General features: G+C 35.3%; 1 protein-coding gene across 1 annotated transcript; it reads left to right on the forward strand.

Moving 5' to 3' along the window:
• Positions 1 to 2,897: 2,897 nt before the first annotated feature.
• Positions 2,898 to 3,631, forward strand: LOC132279011 (basic leucine zipper 4-like). Its single transcript, XM_059780928.1, has one exon. It carries the CDS (start codon positions 2,945 to 2,947, stop codon positions 3,365 to 3,367), a length of 423 nt encoding a protein of 140 aa, XP_059636911.1. The 5' UTR covers positions 2,898 to 2,944; the 3' UTR covers positions 3,368 to 3,631.
• Positions 3,632 to 27,143: the final 23,512 nt, after the last annotated feature.

Here is a 27,143-nt window from a genome sequence, read left to right on the forward strand (position 1 = left end):
CAAATAAGATTTATGCCAAAATTATAAAAAAAATCAATTAAATAACTCTCTTTATTTACCAAAAAGGAAAAAAAAAAAAAAAAAAAACAAAAATAACTTAAAAAAAAGTGTAACAATTGAAAATTTAACAAAACAATAACAATGAAAAAAAAAAAAAAAAAAAACAAACAAACAAACAAATTAATAAAAAAAAAAATTTAGATTCTTAAATCATCAATTTTTGTTGATATTCAAAACTTTAAATGAAATTTTTGTTCTTGATTTTGTAAAAATTAATTTCTTATAGAATTCTTATAAAAGCATTTCAATAAAAATGAAGAAAAAAAAAAAAAAAAAAAAGTGACTGAAAGAATCATGTATGAGATGGAATTTTAGAATAATAAGATTATGGAAAGAGAAATTTTAGAATAATAAGGTTATAGAAAGAATCGTGCTTGTAGTCACATTATGAAAAAAACGGTGTTTGAGTTGAAATTTTAAGATAGCCACATTAAATTTTTATGTGAATTAATTTTTATCGGGATTCTATAGTCGTTAATTAAACCACTATATAAACTATCTTTTGTTAAATTCTAATTAAAGAAATAATTTTTTTTTCTTAGGGGGGCCAAGCATAGATTTTATACTATATATACTATATTATTTTATTTTTACCTATGCTAAAAAAAAAAAATTCCAAAAAAGCTTTGATCAGTATGAAATGACTGCTTTTCCCCTTTTTTTTTTTGAATTTGGGCGATTGGATGCTACGGACTTCCGAACGGGACCAATATTAGGTGCTTTCCTTTGTTTTCAGGCGCTCTAAGAGTGACGGCAGTGTCGGATTTATGATCTGGTGATTGGAAAATCTACCTGAAGTTAACCGGAAGGGGCAAGACAAAATGTGGTGTCTACAATGTATTTGCACACATGTATGTGCATCTATGTTTATGTCAAAAATATATGGTGGTATTCTTGCATCAGTGATAAAAGAGTAAGAAAAAACAAAATTTGGGGTGGCAATGGCAGGAATTCTGAAGGATGTTAATCATGTTATCGAATCAAGAAATATGGAAAGGTTTCAATCTGCAATCACATATGTGTAACATTTATTTAATTCCCACGACAACAATAGCAGCAGAAAAAGTGTGCATGTTGGTCTCCACTGCACTCGTTTATATAACTTGAATGATCACATGCCAAAACATATGAACAAACTGCCAATCAAGAAATCTACTGTAATTAAATACTCACTAAAAGGGGCAACCAGGAATATTCCTCATTATAATACAAAGTATGTTTGTAACAAACTTGGAATATCTGTAAAAACTAACCTACCTAAAACAAGCAGTTTAAATGGCTTCAATAACAAGTTGTATTTTTTTTAGTCGATTTTAGTGATGCCAAATTTTTAAACACACTGGAATTCATCACCGGATACATACGTTCTCTTCGTGCAAAAAGACGAGAAAATTTCTGTAGTGTTTAATTTGCTTATCAATTACTACTACGTATTAAAGCAATTGCATAAAAGTTGTAAATGATTGGTTGGCCTCTTACTCTCTCTCTCTCTCTCACACACACACACACACACGCTTAGAGAAGGCAACTTTAATTTTGTTCCACGAGGCGACAAAGGCAGAAAAAGAGAGCCCACGAGGCGTCCATGTAGTAGTAGTAGCTCGATTTGTTAGCTTTGTCCAACTACGTAAACCACATGACTTCGTCAGGAGACCGTCTGATTGGAAAATCTGTAATCTGATTTGTTTTTTTCCTGTTTTTTTGGTTGATTCTTCGTGATTAAGCTAATTTGGGACCCACCAACTACTATCCTAAATAAAGACCCTCCCCACACCCACCCACCACAGGATTCCACCTGACCTGACACACACACACACACACATATATGCTGAATGTTCTTATATATAAATATGCATGTCCGGCACAAAAAAGTGGCACAACATTATTACTACCTGAACTCTTAAACGTCAGCTATCTAAGTTTTTCCTACGCTTTAATTACATGCATTTATAATCTCATTTTCACTTTGTTTGATTTAAATTTATATGTTTAAATGCCAAAAAAAAAATTATTATAAAATTTTGCAACATCACACTTCTACGTTAAATTTTAAGAAGATAATTATTTTTAAAAAATTGCAAAACATCCCAATTTACCATAATTAAGAAATACTGTCAAGGGATTAGTTTTTTTTTTTTTTTTTTTTTTTAAATCTCAATTTACCCCTTTTAATAAATTGACTAAAACCTTTTCAATTATAAATAAAAAAAATATAAAGTACTACATGTTTACCGACATATAGTTTAGAAATGTTTTGTGATCAAAGACATTATAGTCTAATTATACTTTTCTCACCTTTCAAAATAGAAAGCCAAGGTTCATGTCACCGTATAGGCACTAATCACTACAAGTGTAATGAATCACCATTCAAAGTAATAACGAATCAAAGAAATTAGAAATTACCACTATCGATAATTATCTAAGGAGAAGGTGATATTAAGTTTATTAGAAAAAATCCAAATAGAAAATATTTTAATTAAAAAATTTTAAATTTTTGTCCTGAAAGAAAAAAAAAAAAAAAAAAAAAAGAGATGGATCTTGAAACATGGGTCTGTTTGATACCAACAGTAATTTCTTACCTTCCCAATAATTGAGTAATCTCCAATTGTCTATGGAGTGATCTCCACCTGGCCTCCACGAGAAAGATAATTATAGGCGGCACTTTCATCTAAATATGACACGAAAGTACCCTGGATATTGAAACAGATCCGTTATTTTATAAGACGAAAATACCCTCACTTTTTCAAGGTTTCTTTTTGAAGTGGACCCAGGTGTCCCTTCTCCACGTCCATAAATAGCCATGCTCTACACTTCGTTCCTTCCCTTTTCTCCACTCTTCTAACTTCCGGTTAACTCTGAGCAGCTTCTCACTCTTGCTCTAAATATGTTGTTTTCTGAAGAACCGGTTCATTTCCAAGTCCCTGTTTTCGAAGGGGGCTTCACTGCCGATGAAGTCCAGGAGCTTTTGTCTCTCTTTCAATCAGGACAGTCAGCTAACTCGATTTCCGGTTCCGATACGAACCGGTCGGTTTATTCCGTCGAAGAGCGGAAGCGTCGGAGGATGATATCGAACCGGGAATCAGCCAGGCGGTCTAGGTTACGAAAGAAGAGGCATTTGGAGAACCTCGCGGACGAAGTGAAAAGACTAAGGATAGAGAACCGGGAACTGAAGAACCGGTTGTGCTTGGTTTCTCAGCATTACCACTTGATGCAAAGAGAGACGGACCGGCTCCAAACCGAGTCATTTCATCTCCAACTAGGACTGGCCGGTTTATGCCAAATCTTGGCCACCATGCAGCCCCAATGACTCGCTCACTATTCTTAACTAAATCATCAATGCCTTAAATAATCTCTAAACTCTCTCTCTCTCTGTCTCTCTCTCTCTCTATTTGTATATGTATGCATGTAAATTAAACCTAGGTCCTGGGAGTAATTAGGAAAAGGTTGCTACTTTTGGCTGATAATTGGATAATTAAAGTTGGCGCTGCAGAAAAACATGGTGGTTTTGAGTCTTTTGACACACACTAGATGCTAATCCTTATAAATTAAAAGTTAAATTTTGCTTTTTCTCTTTTTTGGTTTTAGCTAGCTTTGCTCTTGTTTGTGTGTGTGTTGTTCATGGTATTTTAGTTGGTGAATCTAATGTTCGTTGTTTGTCCAATTCGTGAGCTTTTAAATGCATGAGCAATATTAAGACAATATTAACATGCACCACCTGAATTATACCCTCTAGCATGTGACATGAAGAAGATCGTTCGGACCCACAAATCAAGTTACTAAAAATTCGGAACACAAAAAGTTATTTATTTATTTTTTACCGTAAATGATTACCAGGACCCATATGATTTGATGAGATAAAGGCTTATTTATTTATTTATTTATTTAGTTGATTACCATACTTGGTCCCATCTGATTGAACTTTGTTTTGTTAGGTAGCAAGTGATAGTATTTTAAAAGAAAAGTATAATCTATTAATCTGAGTGATTGATCCTTTAGTTGGTAACGTGTATCTGTGTTCAAATTTTCTTTTTTTAATTTTTTTGAATTTATAAGGATTAAGAAAAGAGTATTTGCCCCTTTATTATGGGACATTATTTCGTCTCTTAATTGGTAAGGTGTCTAGTTTCTTAAGTGAATATATCTGTATTCGAGCCACTTTTCTCTAATTCGTGAGAATTAAAAAAAAAGTATTCGAACCTCTAAGACTGATGAGTATGTACAAGTTCAATTGCTTGAATTTTATTTTTTATTTTTTTAAAAAAAAATGACAAAAAAATCTTAATTTATCTGTTAGCTAGAATTGATGGAAGTCTATCAAATTTTGAACGTATAAGCTCTTATTAAGAATCAAAATTCTCATTCCAATGTTTTTAGAAAATGCTGACATAACTACTCCCTATATATATATATATATTATATTTTCCGCTGAAAGATGGTATCTTTCCACTCACGTAACTGTTTACATCAGTCAGTGAACAAATGTAAGAATGGCTTAACGTAACACCAACAAATTATCTTCTTAAATCATGTCATTAGCTTTTGGCTTCAAATGTGTAATTTTTTGTTTTTTACGTCTTTGTGCAAACAAGGCTGGCTAACAATGACATATATAAGGTTCCAACAATGACATAAATGCATTAATGATATGGAAGTTTATTATATACACACTTTTTAACAACTTAAATTTATATATATTACAGTTTGATTTTCTAATTATTAAGCACGATAAATAAACAAGTGTATGTGATATATTTGTGTCGTCCGAACCCAAAAGTTAATTCTAGTGGTAAATCACTTAAGCTTTACATGTCATGAAACATCATGTTTGAGGTTCGATCTTATTGAGTACTAACAATTTCTTAGAGGCAATCAGGGACGGACTAGAAAAGTATTTAAGAGGAGGTGATTTTTAACAAAAAAAAAAAAATTAGTTGTGGGAGGGACAATAGTAGAATTTTTTCTAATTTAAGAATAAATTCAAAAAATTTTAAATATATAATTTAAAAATGTAAATATTAATGGGTATAATAGCAAAAAAAAAAAAAAAAAATGCAAGTGGGACAATTGCCCTCACTGAACCTATTATAGATTCACGTTTTAGAACAATATCTACAAGTAAAAATCCGAACTTTATCCAATACCCCGATTACGGTAAGTATAGGAGTGTTCAAATAATTCGTTAATCTACTAAACGATCCGATCCGATCTGTGCGGTTCGATTTGGTTTGCTAGCTAGTTTTGTGATTTTATGATGGATTGAAAAATTAGTAATCCATAGTGACAGGATCGGTTAACGAATTAGATTTTGAAAAAACTGAACCAATCCGTGGCCAATTCGTAGAACTAATATACGTATATTATATAACATATATAGTATATTATATAACATATTATTGATGTTTTTGTTTTCTCTAATCATTAAGTTTTTAGAAGTTTTATTGTTTTACGAACCGAATGCTTTACTGCTTTATGGCTTAGTGTTTTACACTTTATAGTTTTTATATTCCTTTCATTTGCATGCGTCTTTGACCTCCCATCAAGTCTCATCTGATCCCACAAACCCACTGCTCTGCTCACAGTCTCTCATGGAAGGCCTAGGTTACCTAATACTCTCGTTCTCTTATGGAACCCAAACAAGTAAGCATCTCCAATTTACATTGGCCGATCATTTCCTCTTTATCTACATCTAATTTCCAGTGAGTTCATAAGTTTTTCATTATGGGTAATTTACACAGACCTCCCATATGGTTTGTCATAATTACAGGCGGCACCCTTCCTGTTCCGGAAATTACTCGGACCTCCCCTACTTTTTAAAATATCCTACACGGACCTCCCTTATCTGTGACGGACCGTTAAATCGACTAACAGAGCTGTCGAAATTACTGAAATACCCTCTCCTTGCCATCTGAAATGACGAAACTACCCTCCCATGACATCAGCTTCTCAGTCACACGACTATTGATTCATTTGGAGGGAAAACTTGCATTAATTGTGTCTGTTTCCCAAAGCATGTCTTTTCATCTGCCTTACCAAAGTGGTGCCGTGTATTGTGAACACTCTAAGAGAGATAGAGAGATAGAAAGAGAGAGAGAGAGAACGAACGAACAAAGGGTAAGGGTTGTTACATGTGAAGGATTAACCAAAGATCGCATCAACATAGGAGTTCGCTTTCCATATTTAGCAACAAATCCAAGCTCGTATTTGCAAAGAACGAGTTAGGGTTTGCACATATGTGAATCTAAAGTGGTCTGAGGAATGTGAAAAGAATTTTGTAGTCGATATTGAGGGTTTCTGTTTTTTATTACTCTCTATTTAGTTTGGGTTATGTTAAAATTTATACTCTGTTTTTTGGGTATGTGTATTTTTGAATAATTCTGTATTTAGTTTAGGGTATATGTTTTTTATTACTCTATATATATTTGTTTAAGGTTTTGTTTTCTATTTATTGTTAACTTTATATAGGCAAATAGGGCTTTTATAATTGAAATTATGTGTAATTTGGGAGTAGTTGTTCCATTGTATTGATTGTGTCAAATTTAGTTAATTTGTGTTTATAATTTATGTTTTTGTTATAATTTTAATTGTTACAGCAATGGAATCAATTCATTATATTGTTGTTCACTACAAGTGGAACCTAACTTTTATAACTGGTGTGGATTCGGATTTTTATAGCATCATTGATCTTGTTAAAGGTGTAACAGCAGTAGCTTTATCTCATATTCCAACTACTGTCCCTTTATCTCTATTTTTATCTTGTGTTGTTCCTGGGTCTTCTGTTAGAATGAATGTGGATAGTGATAAAGATGTGCTAGAGTTTAAAGTAAATGTTGGTAAGAGATTGATAGACTTGTATATTGATAAGGTTGTAACTGATGTAAGTCCTGAATTTGCCTCAATTGAGAGCATGGAGTTTGATGATAGGGAGTTTGATGATAGAACATTTGATGACAGTAATGTCAATGACAATGATGACAGTAATGTCAATGACAATAATGACACTAATGTCAGAGACAATGAGAGCCTGAGGATGAGTATGATTTGGAAGATGATAATGATGTACTTGGGTTTAATTCTAAAGATGAGGAATGGGAAAATAGTGGGAAGGGTAAGAATCTAGTTCACAATAATGATGTGAATAAGAATGTGGAGGAAGAAAAGAACCATAGTGAGGATGGTATGTCAAACTATGAATCAGGAGATGAACCTGGTACTGAATCTGATAATGACATGTATGTAGAAGAAGAAGAGTGTAAGATAAATGTTGAACAACAGAAAACTAAAACAGCAAGGGGTAGGTGCTATGCAAGCTGTTTAAAGGGAATTCCATTTAAGAGAGGTGTAGATGGAAAGATTAAGTTAAAAGAAGGTCATCTATTTGTCAATGTGAACCATTTTAGGGATATTTTGGTTGATTTTTGTGTCCAATAGGGATGTAATATAAAAAGATTAAAAAATGAGAAGCAAAGAGTCACTGTAAGATGTGCAATTGAGGGGTGTCCATGGAGGGTACATGCTTCCCGTTTGGTAGATAGAGTAACTTATCAAGTCAAGACAATTAGAGGTCCACACAATTGTGTGAGGAGTGGCACTATGAGGGATGCAACATCCACATGGATTGCTAAAAAACTTGGGCAGAGTATAAAAGACAATCCAGAGGTTCCACTTGATGCATTGCATGCAACAGTGATGAGCCAATTCAAAGTTGATGCAAGACCCATGCAACTATACAGAGCTAAAAGGAAAGTTATGGATGAGTTAGAGGGAAACCATGGGGAAGCATACACTTTGCTTCCTAAGTATGCTAATGAAATTTTCAAATCTAATCCTGGTAGTATCATGAAGCTTGAGAGGGACTTGCTTACTATGACATTTAAAAGAATTTTTATGTCTTTAGAAGTTATGCAATCTGGATTCAAGAATGGTTGCAGGGGGTTTATTGGATTGGATGGTTGTCACCTAAAGACCCCTTATAGTGGTGTGCTCTTGTCTGCTATAGCCCTTGATGGGAATAATGGCCTTTTTCCACTGGCTGTGGCTGTGGTGGAGAATGAAGGGAAAGAAAGCTGGAAATTCTTCCTTCAAGAGTTGCAAACATTTGTTGAACTTGGTCAAGATAGACATATATGCTTCATGTTAGATCAGTAAAAGGTAAAAACTTCATTTATTACATGTAATTTCTATATCTAATAAATTACATGAAATTTATATATCTAATTTATGCTTCACTTGTGCTTAGGGTCTTGAACAAGCAATGAGGATTGTTTTCCCACATGCAACCCATAGGCTATGTTGCAGACATCTATATAATAACTTCAAAAAGAAGTATCCAGGATTGCTTTTGCAGTCTTTTTTCTGGAAGGCAACTAGAGCCTATAATGATTACACATTTAATGAGGTAATGAGGCAAATGAGGGAGGTGTCAAGAGAGGCTTATAATTGGGTCTTAAGAATAGATGTGTACAAGTGGTCAAGGCATGCATTTTCTGACCAGGTGAAGAGTGACCATGTCACTAATAATTTTAGTGAGTCATTCAACAATTGGGTTGGGAAGCTTAGGTCTAAACATATTTTAGGGCTGCTTGATGGTATTAGGAGCAAATTGATGAGTAGACTCCTAATGAGGACTGAAAAGGCCAGTACTTGGGTAGGATTGGTGACCCCAAACATTAGGAAAAAATTGAATAAGTTGATTAATGAGTCTAGATCATGTAATGTTACCCCAGCAGGGCAAGATGAGTATGAAGTCATAAATGAGGAAGGAAAACATATAGTGAAACTTAGATCAAGGTCATATGATTGTAGAGGATGGCAGATTTCTGGCCTCCCATGCAAACATGCAACTGCAGCCATAACACACAAAAGAACAGATATTGAACAGTATTGTAATCCATGTTTCTATAATGAAACATACACGAGAACTCATTCTAGTATGATTTACCCAGTACCTGATCAGAGAATGTGGACTCCTGTGCATTGTAACCCTTTGGAACCTCCAGTTCCAAGGAAAAAGCCTGGCAGACCAAAAAAAACCAGGACTAGAGATGCAGATGAGCCTGCAGCTGCAACTAGTGATGCTAGAAAGAGCAAATCCCTACAATGTTCACAGTGTGGAGAATTTGGGCACAACAAGAGAACATGCAAAGTAGGTCAACCCAACCAGGTAAATCACTTATGAATTTTTTAATATTAACTCAAGAGTTAATGCCCTTTAACTTGTGACAATATTTGACACTATATAAGAACTTGCAGGGACATACAAGTACACCAAGAAGCAGTCAAGTTGGAAGTGGAAGTTCAAGTTTTACCAGTTTAATAGAAGAGGTATAACTTTTTTTTAAAAAAAAAAAAAAGAGGTTTAACTTTATTTCTATTTTTCTTAAATAGACTAAGTTTATTTTAATTGTAATCACAGATGATGAGGCCTACATCAGCTACTCAATTTGGGTGTCAAAACTTAATGAGGAATGTAGGTAGAAAAGCCACTGCAAGCACCAACCAAGTTAGAAGAGGGTGTGCAACCTCAAATCAATCAAGAAGCACCAACCAAGCTGGAAGAGGGTATGCAAGCTCAAGGTCAAATCAAGCAGGAAAAGGCATTGCAAGCACCAACCAACCTGGACAAGGCTCTACAACATCAAATCAACCAAGAAGACCCAATGCAGTCAAATTTGCAGTTCGAAGAGGTACTAGAAGAAGCAGCCAATCTGGAAGGGACACTTGAAGATGGAGAAGAAGGCAGTTGAAGATGTAGCCAAAATATAGTTAACTATATTTTTTTTTGTGGACAATTTATGAAACTTTTGTTGTTTAACTACTTTGTGGGTAACTCAGTTGTGCAAAAAGAATAGATAGATATATGGTATAGCTTTTGGTATATCTTTTGGACAACTGACTTTTGGTATAGCTTTTGGACAACTCTGAATTTTATTGGTAAATGATATGGTATGTTCATGGGTAACTCAGTTGTTTATATGGTATGTTTTGTGGACAATTGGTTGTTTGTATAAATTGTTCATATTTATGGGTTGTTTGTCATATAGGTCTAAATTTTTTGTCAATGCAGTTTGTCAATGCAGAGTTTGTCAATGCAAAACATATAGCAACTTCATTCATTACAAAAGAACTCCATCATTCATTAAGAACTCCATTAAGAACTGAACATCTTTCATTACAAAACATAATTACTAAAGGCATACCACCTTCAATATACAACTGACAAAAAAATGAATACAACTGAGAAAAATGCAAGAAATAAACTTGCATTGATAAGCAGCTTCATGAATCCAAGGGGTTTTTCAAACATTGCAAATTGAGACCTTATCTCACCAATCTCAGACCTTAGTACACCAATTTCAGACCTTATCTCACAAATTCTAGACCTTAGCTTACCAATCTCAGAACTTATCTCAGCAACATTTGTCATAATCTCAGGAAATACATCTTTTTCGTTACATGTTGTAGCAAAGTCCATCACATCCTCTGTAATGCAAGTTATTGGATTGCACCATTCCCAAACACCACAACTTCTAGTTGGACAAACATAATACAACTTCCCTTTATTGTTATAATCATTAGAACCTATTACCTTAATTACACATTTTGTTTTTGATTTACATTAGCAATACAGATCCCTGTACCTTAAATCACCCAAGCTTGAAACTTTTCCCTTTGAACTAGTAGACATGTTTCCAAAAAGAAACGAAATTTCAGATATTTGAAGAACAACTCGTAACCCACAAGACCTTCGCTATTCTCCAAACTTTTGAAAAACAAATCGTAACCCACAAAAATTAAATTTTCAGATTTTTGAATAACCAAATTGAAAATCCAGATATTTTTTTTGAAGATAATAAATCGAAGCTAAGAATTCAGCCTTTAATTTCTAGATGAACATAACTTACCCAAATGGAGCCCTAAGTTGCAAACAGAAGAACAATCTTCTTCTTCATCATTTTTCTTCAAATTCCAGAACAACCTTCTTCTTCTTCTTCCTCTCCAAAGCTCTCAACACTTGATTTCCATAACACAACCTTTGTAGAGCAACTTCTCACAACGGCAGCAGCTTCGTATTCTTCTTCTCTTCAGCTCTAAGAGAACCGTTCTGCAGCACAACAATTACAAAATGGGTCTTATATATATATATATATATATATATATATATATATATACCCAAGGGTATTTGCGGCATTTCAAAAAAAATAGTAGCTGATGTCATCATTTTTCGTCGTTGACTGGCGTTGACCGTAACGGAAGGGAGGTCCGTGTAGGATATTTTAAAAAGTAGGGAAGGTCCGAGTAATTTCCGGAACAGAAAGGGTGCCGCCTGTAATTATGGCAAACCATAGGGGAGATCTGTGTAAATTACCCTTTCATTATTTTCTTCTATGAATTTTTGTTCTTCTCTTCTAGAAAAAAATCTTGATTGCTCCATTTCATCACTTAGTTTCAGTTGTACCTTGTCATTTTCATAACTCATTTATTAATATGTATAATTTTTAAAAATTCATGCATGACTTAGATGAAAATCAGTATTTTTTAGAGTTAACAATAACAAATTCTCTTTTTCCCTTTAAATTCATGTATGACTTAGACGAAAATAGTATTTTACCTCTAATTTTAGTTTTTTTTAGTTGTGTTCTGTCAAGCCCAATTCGTGAAACCGAATCAAACCAATCTGTTATTTCACGGATCCGTTTAGTTCGGATTGAAAGTCCCCATGAATCGATTCGATTTCAAATTTAGTCAATCCGTAAGAATCAAATTGATTTAAATTTCATCCAAAATCAAATCGATCCGATCTGTAATCACTTAAATAAATATACATACGCGCATTGCCGCATTTCCTAAAAGTTATGCTAAGGATGGGGGCGGAGATGCCCGTACCTTTCTATTATCACATGTGGAGATGTTTGAGGCCAGTAATTAATCACAAATGAGACTACTTTAATTAGCCGCCATCAACTACAAATTGACTGATTATCTAGAAATCCACACCAAAGTCCTCTACGAATCTGGAATCTCTTTACTAAAGTGAGTGTGTATCTATCAATCACTTCAATACTTTAAATTTCTCCAAATTTATACTTACATATACTCCCTATCATTATATCCTTATCCTTATCTATATTAAATCACAATTCCTATACATATCATTATACACTATAAAAAAAATTCAAAATCTTGAAAAAGCTCGGGACTATTTGGTTGAAAATAATCTCAAGTACTCTAAAAATTTATTTTCAGAAAATTATAAGAGGCTGTTCTTAAAAAATATAGGGCTTGATTGATATTTTACTCATAAAACAATTATGAAAAACTTATAAAACAAAAAATTATTTTCAGATAAATATAAAAAATAGTTCTTAAAAACTATCAATCAAGTAATTTCTTTTCACTTTCCAAAAACTAGAAAACTGAATCAAACAAACCCATATATATATATATATATATATATATATATATATATATATATATATATATATTCAGGACGGAGGAAATGTATTGTCCTCACTGAATTTTTTTTTACCATTATATATCACTAATTTTCTTTATTTCAATTATATGCCTAAGAAATATTTATGTTGCCGCCCCTGAAATTATAAGAAAATTTCAATGTTGCCCTCCTTCTTTCTGGATCCGTCCTGTATATATTTACTAAGTATTTAGAAGAAAAAAAAAATTCAAAAACTATTAATCAAACAAATTAATATATAGTTTTCCTATTTTCAATTTTTTGAAAACTAGGAAATTGGTTTCAAAAAAGGAACCAAAATAGGTGCTTAATTCTAGGACTTGAGTAAATTGAAACTTCGTAACACAGCTCAAAACCAATAGTAGTCAACAAAAACATAATGGATAATGCAGAGGATAAAAACTAGAAGGGTGTTACTTTGTTGCATGTTTTAATTGTGTTTGTTTTTAATATTCAATCCGGTTGAGTGGAGTTGAGAGCAATAGTTCATGTTCATGCACCTGCAAATAAGTGCATGGACACAAGTTCTACAAGAAGTTTAGATATGCAGTACTCCCCCATCAAATCAACGTAAGTATACTGCCAAATCAATCACACGTTGGAATGCATATCTTTATATTCCACCCTATAGTTGTTGTCTTAATCATGATTGGCCAATACGTGATATATTCATCAGTTCATAACTTTTTTATGAGTACGATATCGTTGCATATTTCTATGAACCGACTAATTCGATCAATTATATTTATATCCGTCTAAATTCATTATACCATGATTAAAAACGATATCGCAAGTACGAATCATAATCTTAATCTCGTGATTAAAAATGCAGGTAACAGGAATCACCAAATCGAGTAGGGTAGTAGTGTGTTAGTGATGCCATTGTTGTTGCCTCTTTCTTCATAAGCAAGTTCTTACGAGTCCTCCACCCAAAAGAAGAAGTCATTTTTTATTTGCTTTTTGACTGAGAAGCACTAACCAGTTACATGAAAAGATAGATTATTGCATGATACTATCAGATCACCTAATAAATAAAGCTGACAAAGACAAAGATTCTTTGTACCCTGTGACTTGTATAATTTAATCTTAGCCACAACACCCTTTTATGTGTCGGTAGTACTTTAATTACTTCCACGTAACATTGGGAGAGAGTAACACTTTTTTTCTTTTCTTTTTTGACTTGAGCTCCACTTATTTAAAAAATAATTAAAATAATTGTTCTTCAGAAAACATATTCACACTTTAATTATTCAAAAAAAAAAAAAAAAAAAAAAAAAAAAAAAAAAAAAAAAAAAAAAGAGGGTACAGGTCCACTCCATTTTTGAGAAAAATTACCTTCCATTTTAACTATAGAATGTAAGTGATAAAATGTGAAGTGAGAATATCATCTCTCAAAATTCAATAAAAAATTATAAATAGATCATTTCTTACTTCAATTGAATAATTACTTCAATGTCAAGTAACTGTATTTTTTTTCCTTTCTAAATACAGTAACTCCATTTTTTTTCTTTATTACCTAATTAATATACTCTATGAAATTTTCTTTTTAACTTTATATTCAAAAGAATGAATTCAGACTATACATAAAGCATTATTCAAGTTCTATATGATCCTTTTTAAATCTAAGAATGGCCTTGCCACATCCACAATCTTATTGGAAGTCATTCCTATAGGTTATAACATATCAAAAGCAGCTTTTGATTTTTGAAATTAAGGTATTGCTTTAAATTTGAAAGTGTACTTTAAAAAGCAAATTTTTTATTCGGTAAATTACATTGATGTCACCTAACATATGCCATCATTGTTATCACCAAAAATGATATACTGGAAGAATCATTTATCATCAAAAAAAAAAAAAAAAGGTCCCTTTAAAAGCAAAGAATGTGTATGACACATTATAAAATCGAAAAATATTAAAGTCAAACACATTTTGTTCAAATTTTTGTTGTTGTTATTATTATTATTATTATTATATATATATATATATATGGTAAAATACAATGACAATTCATTATGTTTGTCATATTTACAGGGATATACAAGCTGGTTGTTTTTTAGACAATGGCACCTCTTAAAGTTTTAAAAAGTTAACAAAAACACCGGTCCCTTGTAGCCACCTGTCACATATGACACATGGGGAATTGACCAACTTGCCCTTTGATTGTTTACTGCACCTTTTAACTTTACAATTTAATGAATTGGACCAATCTATCCCTCATTAACCATTTGATGCAAAAAAGTTGAAGTGCTAAGTTCGAGAAAAAATCTACATAGCGGTGAATAAAAAATTCATAGAAAATTTCGTTTGAAATCAAAATAAGAAGTTTTGAGTTTTGGCATACTCAAACCGAGAGCCAAGAGCTATATTTATATATAAGAATAGGGTACAAAGAAAGGAAACCAAATAATAATAATAATAATAGAAATATGCCAAAATCTACGTGATCCCGTAATTATGCGGATCTTATCTACGTGATCCCATTATAATGGGAATCTTATCTACATGATCCCATGATTACATGGATCTTATCTACATGATCCCATGATAATAAGGATCTTACATAAAACACCTAATAAAAGGCTGAAAACAACTAATAAAAATAAAAATAATAATAATACAAATATTTCAACACTCCCCCTCAAGCTAAAGTGAAGATATCAATCAAGCTGAGCTTGGTAATCGAGGAATGAAGCAAAGATGGACCAACGGATTCGGTGAACTCATTTGCCAACTGATTAGAGGACTGAACAAAGCACGACTTGATAATCCCCGAATGAACCTTCTCTCTGATAAAATGAATATCCACCTCTATATGTTTAGTCATCTCATGAAGAATAGAATCTGAAACAAGCATGCTGGCTGACTTATTATCACAAAATAAGTCTGGGGATTGTTTTTCACTTACCCCTAGTTCCTCCAAGAAAGATCGAAGCCAGAGAATCTCACAAGTACCCTGGGCTATGGCACGATACTCAGCCTCAGCTGAAAATCTCGAAACTATAGGTTGCTTCTTACTTTTCCAAGATATATGTAAAATGATCTTCATAGAAAATACAGAAGCCATATGTGGAACGTCTATCAGTCTTGGACCTAGCATAGTCTGCATCACTGAAACAAGATAACCCAACCTGCCCGCTAGAAAAATAGAATAATCCAAGTCTAGGACTGGACTTAAGATATCTAAGAATATGATATATCACATCCATATAAGCTATATGAGGAGTATGCATAAACTGACTCACAACACTAACAACAAAAGCCAAATTAGGACAGGTATTGGTAAGATAAATCAATCTTCCTACCAAGCGCTGATACTGCGAAGGATCAGAAAGGAGATCTCCAGACTCAGCCAAGATCTTTGTATTAGGATCCATAGGAGTGGAAGCAGGTTTACACCCAAGCATACCCGTGTCTCGAAGAAGATCCAAGACATATTTCCTTTGCGATAAAGATATACCCTGCTTAGATCTAGCAACCTCAATTCCCAAGGAATATCTGAGCTGCCCAAGGTCTTTCACATCAAAAGCTTTAGCCAATTGAAGCTTTACTTGAGTAATCCCAGGGATGGCATTGCCAAAAATGATGATATCATTAATATAGACAAGAAGAATGATACATCGACCAGTAGAGAAACGGTGGATAAAACATGTATAGTCAGAATAACATCTAACAAACTCCTTGGATAGAATTACATCATTGAAATGGCTGAACCACTGAAACGGCTGAACCAAGCTCTGGGAGATTGTTTTAACCCATACAAAGACTTCCTCAATCGACAGACCTTTCCAGCATACTCCACTCAGCCCAAAAACTGGGTGGAGAATCTATATAAATAGTCTAAAAAAGATCACTGTTAAGGAAAGCATTCTTCACATCAAGCTGATGAAGAAGCTAATTGTGTGAGGCAGTTAGGGAGACAAGTAAACAAACTGAGGTCAATTTAGCCACTGGAGCGAAGGTATCATTAAAGTCTTTACCAAGAATCTGAGTAAACCTTTTGGCCACTAAACGGGCCTTATACCAATCAATAGAGCCATCGGCTAGATATTTAACATTGAATACCCGCCCATTTGCAACCAATAGTCTTTTCACTAAGAGGGAGATATACAAGCTCCCATGTTTCATTTTGCTGCAGAGCATCCATTTCTACCATCATAACAAACATCCAATTAGGATTCTAGAGAGCCTCAGAGACATTTCTGGGAATAGAAATGGAATCAAGTTTGCCTAGAAAGGCTCAATAAGACCCTGAAAAACCGTTAGAAGAGATATATTGCAAAATAGGATGATCAGTACTACAAGCGAATCCAAATTGAGCAGGGGGTTTACGGTCCCGAGTGGGATACCATGGCTGAAGAACAGGGTTAAAGAAATGTAAAAAAGGAGAGAGGAGATGTACCTGAACCTGTATCTGAGGAGGATGAAGGCAGTAGAGGCAGAGCACGAGGGCGGCGAGAATGGACCTACAAAGGGGGTGAGGAAACCATAAGAGAAAACTCTTCTTGAAAAATAGGAAGAGGACGAGCAAGAGGAGAAACCTTTTGATCGGGAGTAGAAGTTTCCTACAAGATAGTGTTAAAACCATAAAAAGGGGTATGCTCATGAAAGATGACATCAAGAGAGTGATACATGTGTTTGTGTACAGGATCATAACACCGATAATCTTTTGACATTGAAGAGTATCCTAAAAAAATACATTTAATGGCCTAGTCATCAAGTTTAGTATGAGAAGGGTTACGATTCTAAATAAAACATGTACATCCAAACACCCGAGGCATGATGAAAAAAAGAGTAATATCAGGCTGACGCACTTGTAAGGGGGGCTTACCATTTAATACTCTACTAGGGGTATGAGATTAATGAGAAAAATAGTTGTAAGAATTGCCATGTGCCAGTATGACTTTGGCACATTCATACCACTTAAAAGACATCGAACAACTGACATTAGTTGATGGTTTTTTACACTCTGCCACACCATTCTGTTTAAGGGTATATGGACAAGTAAGTTGATGAATGTGACGGCTCTAGTTTTATAAGCCAATGCGTCCTGTGATGACCCAAAAATTGATCAGATAATAGATCCCGAATGCTGAAGCGAAAATGTAAAGAAGGCCTCTAGGGATATACATCATCCCTAAAATGGCAAAGTGACTTTCCATGAAGTCATGGAACTCAATGAGAACGAAAACGGATGCTAGGGTTGAAAATAGACCAAGTATGGCCCCAAGGGCAAAATGGTCTTTTCACCCAAAAACAAAGTCTCTAGAGATGCATGTCATCCCTAAAACACCAACGTAATTCCCACAAAGCTATGGAACTCAAAAGATAACGAGATGCTGAAGCGACGTTTTAAAAATGAATAAATGCAATCCTATGGGTAAAATAGTCTTTTCAAAACCAAAGTGGGTGCTACCGAGCACACCATTTGATAGACAACGAAAAATTAACGAAGTTAGACTCAAGAATCACCTAATTCGGAGTCCGAATGAAGAAGTGATGGTCAAACGCAAACAGGGCATCAAGGCTGCCAAGAAGGGCACTATAGGCGCCTACGGCGCGCGCGCAGCACCTTGACAAGCAACCCCAAAAATACACTAGATTTCTGAGGTTCAAAAGGGATTTTAAGGGCTTAAATGACATTTTTTGGAAAAAAAAAAAAAAAATTGTTAAGTGACTCCCCCAAAATCATATTTTCTAAGTGACCATGTCAAGAAAAGTTTTTATTTTTCAAAAAAAATACCCAAAATGCCCTAAAACCATATTTTGCATAAAACACGAAAATGCATGTTACTATAAGTGTTCACTTCATGCAATAAGGTGTTGTGTGCAAAAGTGATAATGCACGCAAACGTAATATACATATTTAGGTATGTTACAATGGCCTACGGCCTTAAAATACACCCAAGGCAAAATATGGTATGCCAAACCTCAATTTCGCATAAAATTGCTTTTAAAAGTAAAATACAATATCAAAGCACATAAATGAAAACGAAAAAGTGTTCGGCCCTTGGCCACACCTTATACATATAAAAAGAGTCCTAAAGAGTGTGCTTAGGCACACTTTACATATTCCAAATTAAAAACGACATGTTAAAACCCCTAATTTCATAATATTGCTTTCAAAGGCAAACTACGAAACCAGAGTGCATAAATGTAAACGAAATGGTGTTTGACCCTTGGCCACACCTCATACATATTAAATAAGTCTCAAAGAGTGTACCTAAGTACACTTTACCTATAACAAGATAAAAACGACATAACAAAACCTAGTTAAGTATTACAACTCCAGAGACGAAATAAACCATGCTAACACTTGCATGTTTATAAAAAATACATCAAAACACTCTAAATGAACGTGTCAACCTAGGGATGTTGTACATCCCATGTAACGACGCACTCCACCACATGGTATGATATTGTCCGCTTTGGGACTGAACCCGCACGGTTTTGCTCTTGGGCTTTACCCCAAAAGGCCTCATACCAATTGGAGTGACGCACCTACATAAAAACATTTCACCTTTTTTTTACCCAGGCATGTGGGATTGTGCACCCGTAGCTCGCTAGTGTGGTAGCCTGCCAATGTCTTGCACCCACCCACGGCACACCCGCACACAGGGTCATCACAATCCATCCCCTGGAAGCCCGACGTCCTCGTCGGCACACTTCCGACTGGGTCAAGCTTTGATACCATTTGTAATGACCCACTCCACCACATGGTATGATATGATCCGCTTTGGGTATGAGCCCGCACGGTATTGCTCTTGAGTTTTACTCTAAAATGCCTCATACCAATTGGAGTGACGCACCTACATATAAGCATTTCACTTTTCTTTTACCCAGGCGATGTGGGATTGTGCACCCGTAGCTCACCAGTGCGGTAGCCTACCAATGTCTTGCACCCGCCTACGGCACACCCGCACATAGGGTCATCATATACCAAAACAAAGTCTTCATACCTGAAAAATATCCCAAACAACGAGGGTGAGCAACCAAAGTTACTCGTAGGAAGATGCATATGCGTATACCATAAAGTTTCAATGAACCTTTGCAACGTAATATAAACCAATATATGTGGTTCATGCTCCTTAATGTCTGTATTCAATGAGAGAACTAAGGAAGCATCTTAAGCTATCATCGAAGCAATTTAAAAACAACTCAAAATAGGCAAACAATCTATCATAATGGCAATATTTCATAAGACACATCAAGTTACAACCCTAGGTTATATCAACTTGTAACGTAATGCAAATGGTTACATGTGGTGCATATCACCTAACGTCTATGTTCAAATTGGTACTAAGGAATCATCCTAGAGTTATCTTAGAACATTTAAAGCACAACCACTACAAGTGAAGCAATTTGAACAACATTGGACATAGCCAAAACAAAACGGTAAGTTACAATAACTTAATTTAAACAACGTTAGAATAGCTAACACAAAACAACAAGTTATAACTTCCTAATGTTATCAACTTGAAATAGAAATGTGAAATCGAACAAAGGTGGATATACTTGGACATCACGCCGGAATAGAACCAACGAAATTGGTTACTTTTGGGTTACTAGCTTGTGGGTAACCTCCCTAAGTGTGTAATATAATATAGGGATAACTCTTATCTCTCGTACTAGAGCCTTCTTCTAGCCATGTCACAAGAACAACGCCCCAAGAATCCAAAATCAACAAATTGTTCACAACATAGTTAAAGTATATAATGCACAAACCAATAGGAATTCGCACAAGTCATGCCCTAAGTCTTCAAGCTAAATGGCAATTTCTATAACAAGGTTACAATGTGAATTTCCACTAAACTACAACAACTTGTCAATGCAAGAACTTCATTCATGCTATATTAAAATGAGTTTCAATTCGAGAATTTAACAATGACATAATGTTAATTACACAATTAAATTATTAACAATAATTTAATAAAATCACTAAAGTTACATTAACTAAATCATGTGATTTCAAGTCATCACTAAGTGAATCAAAGTAATATAAATATTAGATAACCAACATAGAGATTTTAGTCGTACTCACATTGTACTCATTAAATCTCTAAATTAATAATGACATATTCAAAACTCACAATACAATTAGGAACAATAATTGTACAAGAATATTATGGTAATAACTACAAGTCTACACATGAATTTCCAATTTCTACTACGTATAACTACAATTATATAAGTGAATAATCACATATAAGTCTTGTGTAAAATGACACCCTAGGTTAGATGCAATCAAAATATATCTAATACAATCCTAGAATATCAATTTACATGCATAAAATGTATATCACAGTAAGGGAAACAAGAAACCATAGTAAGAGTATAAACATAGTACAACTCCTACCTCAGTAGAGGATTGTCCCTCTAGAATCCGAGGCAAACAAACTCAAAATGCAAAACTAAGAAATGGTCTTGTAGATCACGAAGAGAGGAAGCTATGATCTTCAATATTGGAGACCAAATTCCTTAAGCAATGAGGTCGAATTTCAAAAATAGCAAAACAGGTTCTAGGATTCCCCAAACTGGTAACCCGAGATTCACCCATCTAGAATCCCATGTAAATAAGGTCAAAATGGAAAATTGGAAAATGGTGTTCTAGATCAAGAGGAAAGGAAGGTATGATCTTCAAAGTCCAAGATCAAACTCCCAAGGCAAGGGCTTCAAAAATTGAAAGTGGCAAAGAGGTTATCAGGATTTCTTAAACTGCCTACTCGAGATTCACCCCTCTGGAATCCAAAGCAAACAACCTCAAATGGAGAAACTGAGAAAATTTGTTCTAGATTAAGAAGATAGGTAAATTTGATCTTCAAGGTCTAAGATCAAACTCCCAAGGAAAGGGCTCCAAAATTCGAAAATGGCAAATCAGCTTCTATTTGGCTAAAATGGGGCTTTGAGAAGAAATGTGAAAATCCTCTAACTTTTCCACTAACCCTAGCATTTGTTGGCCAACCACACACACACTACCTCTCACACACACACACATCCATACCCTCCACTTGTCATTCATCTAGTGGAATATTTTCATTTTTATGTGGGTCTCATATAGTTGGTATATATTTATTTGTGTAGTGTAAAGAAAATGAAAAGAGATAAAAAGAAAATAAAAGAAAAGGGTGGGGCCCACATGCCTTTTAAAAATAAGGCCAAGAGGCCATTTTGATCACACAATCTCTTTCTCTTTTCTCTTTCCCGCAACCCTTTTCCACTTTTTTTTTTATTTTTTTATTTTTTTGTCTCAAACTTCCAAATTTGATTTCTCTTTTAATACTTGGAGTTTTTGAGTGCCGTTTGCGGCAAATTGACGAGCCCATCAAGATCTACGAATTGATCGAAACAATTCCTTGTTTGGTGCACTCTAGGGAATTCGAGATCTAAAGCACAAATTGGGGGTTTTTTGCTTAATTTGATGTAGGGGTCTCTAATGCATGCAATCTTTGATTTTGGTGAATTATTTCTCTATTATTTGACTCCAACATGTCTTAATTATATGATTTTGCTTGTGGTTATATGGGCTATATGTAATAATCATACTAGTTGTATTCTTATGTGAGAAATTGGTGCTATGAACATGTTTTAATTGAAATTATATGAAAAAACATGCTAAGTTTAAATTCCCTATATGCCTAGAATGTTATATGTTATGAATTTGAGTTTGATTTTTGTTGAAGCTTTTGAGTTAATTATTTTATTTTATTTTATTTTGTATGCAAGAATGATGTATATAAAATATGTGGAAATTGATATTGACATGACATGGAAAAGCATGATGCATTCATGTATGGTATTAAGCAGAAAATGGGAAATTTGATTTGAAAAGGGAAAAAATGGTTTTTAGGGAAATGATTTTTTTTATGAAAGGGTTTGCGAAAAACCCGGCCACCTAGGAGTTGCCTAGGGACTGTGGGGTAAATGTGACCTAGGGGAAAACTAGGGAGACCACCCTAGCGTGGTTGAGTTAACTGGGCCCCAAATGACGCCCTGGAGTTGCCTTGTGGTCAGGGACAGTTAGTCAATCCTTCTCTCATGCTGCCATGGAGCTGCCATAGGACGGGTTGCATTAACGGTTTGGAAATGATGGCAGAAATGGTTTTGGAAAATGGCGAGTGACATTGCATGACATTGCATCTCATTGCATGGTATAAGTTTAATTATGACTTAGACTGTCGATTTTGTTGCTATTTTAACCATATACGGCATGATCCCACTTCTCTATTTTTCTATCATTGTTTGGATTCACGGGGTCACAAGAGGTGTGTCTTAGGCACCACCTACTGAGCAATTTGCTTACTCCTTATATTTAATATTTTTCAGGACACGGAAGGAAAGTGGCGGACGACACTCTTCCATAGGGTTCAATGGGTTAGTAGACCGTTTTGACATACTTTATTGCTATGACCTCATTTTAGTATTATTATTTATTTATTTATTTATTTATATTATTATTATATAAACCCTAGGATGTCACGTATATTATGTATTGATATAAGAAAGGATGGTAGTGCCCTTAGTTGACCTCGGGTTCGGGTAAGAACCCGGTTAGCGATTTCGGACCCTCAGGTTCAGGTCGTTACAAAATTGGTATTAGAGTAATGGTTCGAAAACCATTAGGACGACTGGTAGAGGCCTTGAATTGCATTGTTTATGTGCCTATGTGTTAAAGTGGTTGTTATTTGAGAAGCATGCTTATTTATTTAATTGCTTATGTGTTTACAATTTTGGAAAACATGTTTACTTGCTTATTTGCCTATGTGATCACATGTTTATGTGTTTAAAATAATGTATGATAATACCATGATAATGTTTAAAAGCATGTTGATTTCGATATGATGATAAGTATGAGAAGTATGTTAATGGCAAGCCGTGAGTACGGATTGTGCAAGTGTGTAGTATGCGAAATGATGATGAGAATAGAAGGGATAATTAATTTCACATAATAATTTAGTGAACTCGTTTTTTTAAACTAATGTGATAGGACACGGTCGTGTCAAGGGTTATGTTCCAGTTATTTTGTGTGTGTGTGTGTGTGTATATATATATATATAAGTATATCTTGTATGTATACCTATGTACTTTTATGCATGTATGCAGTCGAGCATGGGATGGTTGCTAGTACGGTAGAGTACTTGTCACGGCATTGAGGGTTGTGTCAGTTTTGACCTGAGTAGGCGAGGAGCTCGGTTGCCCCAGGGTAGTTGAGTGCCAGTTCTTATCGAAAGAATGGCTTGATCTTTTAGCTCGTGGATTGAGCTATCCTGTGTGGGGTCTTCCTAATCTTTTGGTGCATTTTGTGCGGTGCTTAGAGCATGATCTTATAACGGGTTTGTATTTCATGGTATGGTGTCCTTATTGTGTGTGAGTTTTATGCATCAGTGGATGGGTTCCTATGACCGTGGAGGTCATGTGACCGTGGAGGTTAGGTGTGCGAGTGAGAGTTTCAAGGGAGAAAGGTATGACCTTAGGAGGTTAGTGTTAGTGACTTGGGTCACGGTTTGGTGCGGAGGTTCTTATCGAACCGGTCGTGGTAATTGTGACAGAGATTGTTTAAGTCACAAATGTGGTCTATGAGTTATAGATGTGTATCTTTTGGTTCGGTCTAAGAAAGTGTGTTGGTTCTGACTAGAGGCTGGTTTGTCAAGGAGTGATTCTCATTTAGGATAGTTACGGGAGCGTGTTGCAGGTAATCGACTTTTGGTGAGTCGGTTGCATGGCTCAGTAGATAAGCGGGGTTCTAGGTTGGCACGACTGCTTAGAAGGTCTTGAGGTGATGTATAGTGGTTAGTTTTAGTTGAGTAGTGTAGGATTGCACAATAAGGCAGGTAGTATGGGGTCATTGGAGTGCTTGGTTATTTATAAATGAAGTGATAGCTGGTGAGTATGGTGTTATCAAATGAATTGTGTTTTAGAATTTGAAAGTTGTAGATTAAGGTTGTATTTCAGATTATGTCTGGAGTATCAGGAGATAGTGTTTGTTGCTTGAGGATTTAAAGGGATAAACTAATAATTGGAGTGATTGGGACGAGGTCGATCTTGTAGGTCAGTTGGTAGTCTCATTTGATTTTTTTTTTTTTTTTTTGTTGGGACCAAGGATGTTTTAGGGAAAGGGAATGGGAAAAAGTAACGATGTTGAACTCGGGTTATAGAGTTTTCTTAATTGGATGCGTAGATCACTTAGAAAGAGTGGTTTGGTGTTGTCGGTTAAGCGTTAATGATTGATAGCATCATTGATGGTATTAAGGTGACAATTGGATGTTGAGCATTTTGAGATTTGTGCTCATTTTGTTTTGAGGGTTTGTCGGCATGACATTGCTATATGGATATTCTTTTCTAGTGTTAGGTAGTGGTCGTTGTGGGGAGTATCGAAAGTAATGGCGCTTATTTTTTTGTTATGGTGATGTTGGCTTAGGGATATTTGAGGAAAAATCCTTTAGTAATGGTTTGATGGTCCGGTGGGATGATAGGATAGAACTGTGGTTGGAATGAATGGCAGTAGAGGTGTTATGGTGTTGTAGTGTGATGTTTAGTGATGATGAGCAGAGTGGTTTAAGGTATGGTCCAAATGCGGTTTGAAAATTACGAGTTGTTTGTTGTGTGTTGACAGGTAGGTGATGGATTGTGTGCTAGTTAAGGCGATTGTGGGTGGTGTAGTCGTTAGAGTCAGTGAGGACGATGTTACTAGATAGGCACCCTTTTCTTTTAGCGAGTTTGTGGGTCATTGTGATTGAGGTCACGGGTTTTGTGTGCACGGTGATCGAGGCAGTGTCGCCTTCAAAGGGTAGAGGTGGAACGGGTGATCACGTGTCATTGTACTATATAGAGTTTTTTATTGGGAGATTATTGGGTAGGATGGGACGCGGTGTCCAACGTGCAATGATGGTTCCTAGTGTTAGTATGTTGAGGGTGTTGGTGCTTTTATCTAATTGGTTTCGGTTAGCATAATGTGACGGAGAAGTGCGTGCGAGGTTTCTGTGTTAATTGTGTAGGGCGGTTGGTTAGTGGTGAGGTCGCTTAGATTGATGTTCGTGGTTCCGTATGTGTTTCCAAGTTGGTTTTTCTTCTTGTGTATAAGGAGTTCAATTCATCTCAGGTGAGATTGGGTGTCCATAGTCGGACGGATGATGAGTAGTGTGTGATAGGTTGTCGGGTGCATTTAGGTGTGAGTCGTCAGACTCTTGTGAGAGAGGGGGTTTGTTACCCTTTCCGTTGTTCTAGTCCTGGTAAGGACGCCGGTTGTCATAAGTCTTGTTCTCTAATTAGGAGTTGTGCGCATTCGTGGGAGGACGGACCTATATGTGGTTTGTTATGTTGTTAGGGTTCATCGGTAGAAGCTCCGGTTGAAGGGAGTCAGCTCACTCCCTTAGAGAGAGGTGGAGTCATTGGTTTCTGTAGTGCTCATTTTGAATGTGGTCTTGACTGGTGGTATGTGAGGCACGAGTTGTCAGATGGGGATTATATGTTTTCAGTGTCTAGTACTAGTAGTGGTGGAAAGGAATTTGTCATGAATGAAAGATTGAGGATGATTAGGTGACGTGATGTGACTCATGTATTTGGATGTTTTTATAGGTGACTGATTCTAGCGGTGTCTTGAGGACGAGTGTTAGTATTGTTTGAGTGTTAAGCAGCTAGAAAGTGAATGTGTGATTCCATTGAGGAATAAATGGAACGATTGACTTTGGTCTGAGGTTTCAAACATGAAACAGTCGTATTGTACGTTTTAAAAAAATAAGAATTGAATTAAATGATGTTATGATGTTGACTACCTGTTGTAGGTAATATAAGGTGACTGGAAAGCTTTTAGGTTGATTGATGATTATGGTATTGGCGCTGTGTTACTTTTAGCTTGTTATGATTAAAGTATGATTGGGATTTTTAGAGTAGGTATGTGACTATATAACCGTTGTGGTTGCGTAGAGAGATGAATTGATAGTAAATGAATCCTATGGTTGTTGAGGTTACGTATAGTGATGAATGGATAGTGAGTTGATCTCATTGTTAATTTGTATACTGTGTGAGATTGTACTCGAGGTCTGGACCTGAGGACAGGAACGACGTCTGTGTTGAGATCGGATCGATGATGAGAATGGCCTGGCCAACCATTTTTTTTTTTCTGAAATAGTCCCTCTTTAACACGATGTCGGGTCAAAGGCCAATAATTGTTTTGGTTGTTAGGGACAATGAGGGTACGGTATTGCGGGTTGTGTTGGCGTGACAGTGTAAATTCAGGTGGTCTATCTTAGGTGAAGAGGTGTGTTAGGTGGAACCAAGTGTCCAATTTGTTTAGTTATTGAAGATCTTGTTTTAAGGATTTTGTCCTGATTACAAGATAGTGCACTTTACTGATTTGGTGACTAATGTTTATGCATGTATTGGGAGATTCATTATTTTGTCGTCTTGAGGTTGTTAAGTGTAATGGTTACAGAATGGTACGGTTGATGGTTATTTGTACTGATATGTAATAGTCTAGCTATGTGTTAGATAGTGAGTGTTTGGTCTGACGAAAATGTATAGAATTGAGATTTTGTGCGTCCTTTAAAGGGTGAGTTGAGGTTGGATGTTGTCTTTTTCGGTGGTCTGGTGACTGTTCTTTTTTTGGGCATTGGAGCC

The sequence above is a fragment of the Cornus florida genome, unplaced genomic scaffold (assembly GCF_030987335.1).
Source record: "Cornus florida cultivar Cherokee Brave unplaced genomic scaffold, ASM3098733v1 CherokeeBrave_3.0.0_Hap2_Chr10, whole genome shotgun sequence".
NCBI lineage: Eukaryota > Viridiplantae > Streptophyta > Magnoliopsida > Cornales > Cornaceae > Cornus > Cornus florida.

Bases quoted from the DNA above. Each gene is read 5' to 3' on its own strand.
- LOC132279011 (XM_059780928.1), top strand. From the start codon at position 2,945: ATGTTGTTTTCTGAAGAACCGGTTCATTTCCAAGTCCCTGTTTTCGAA.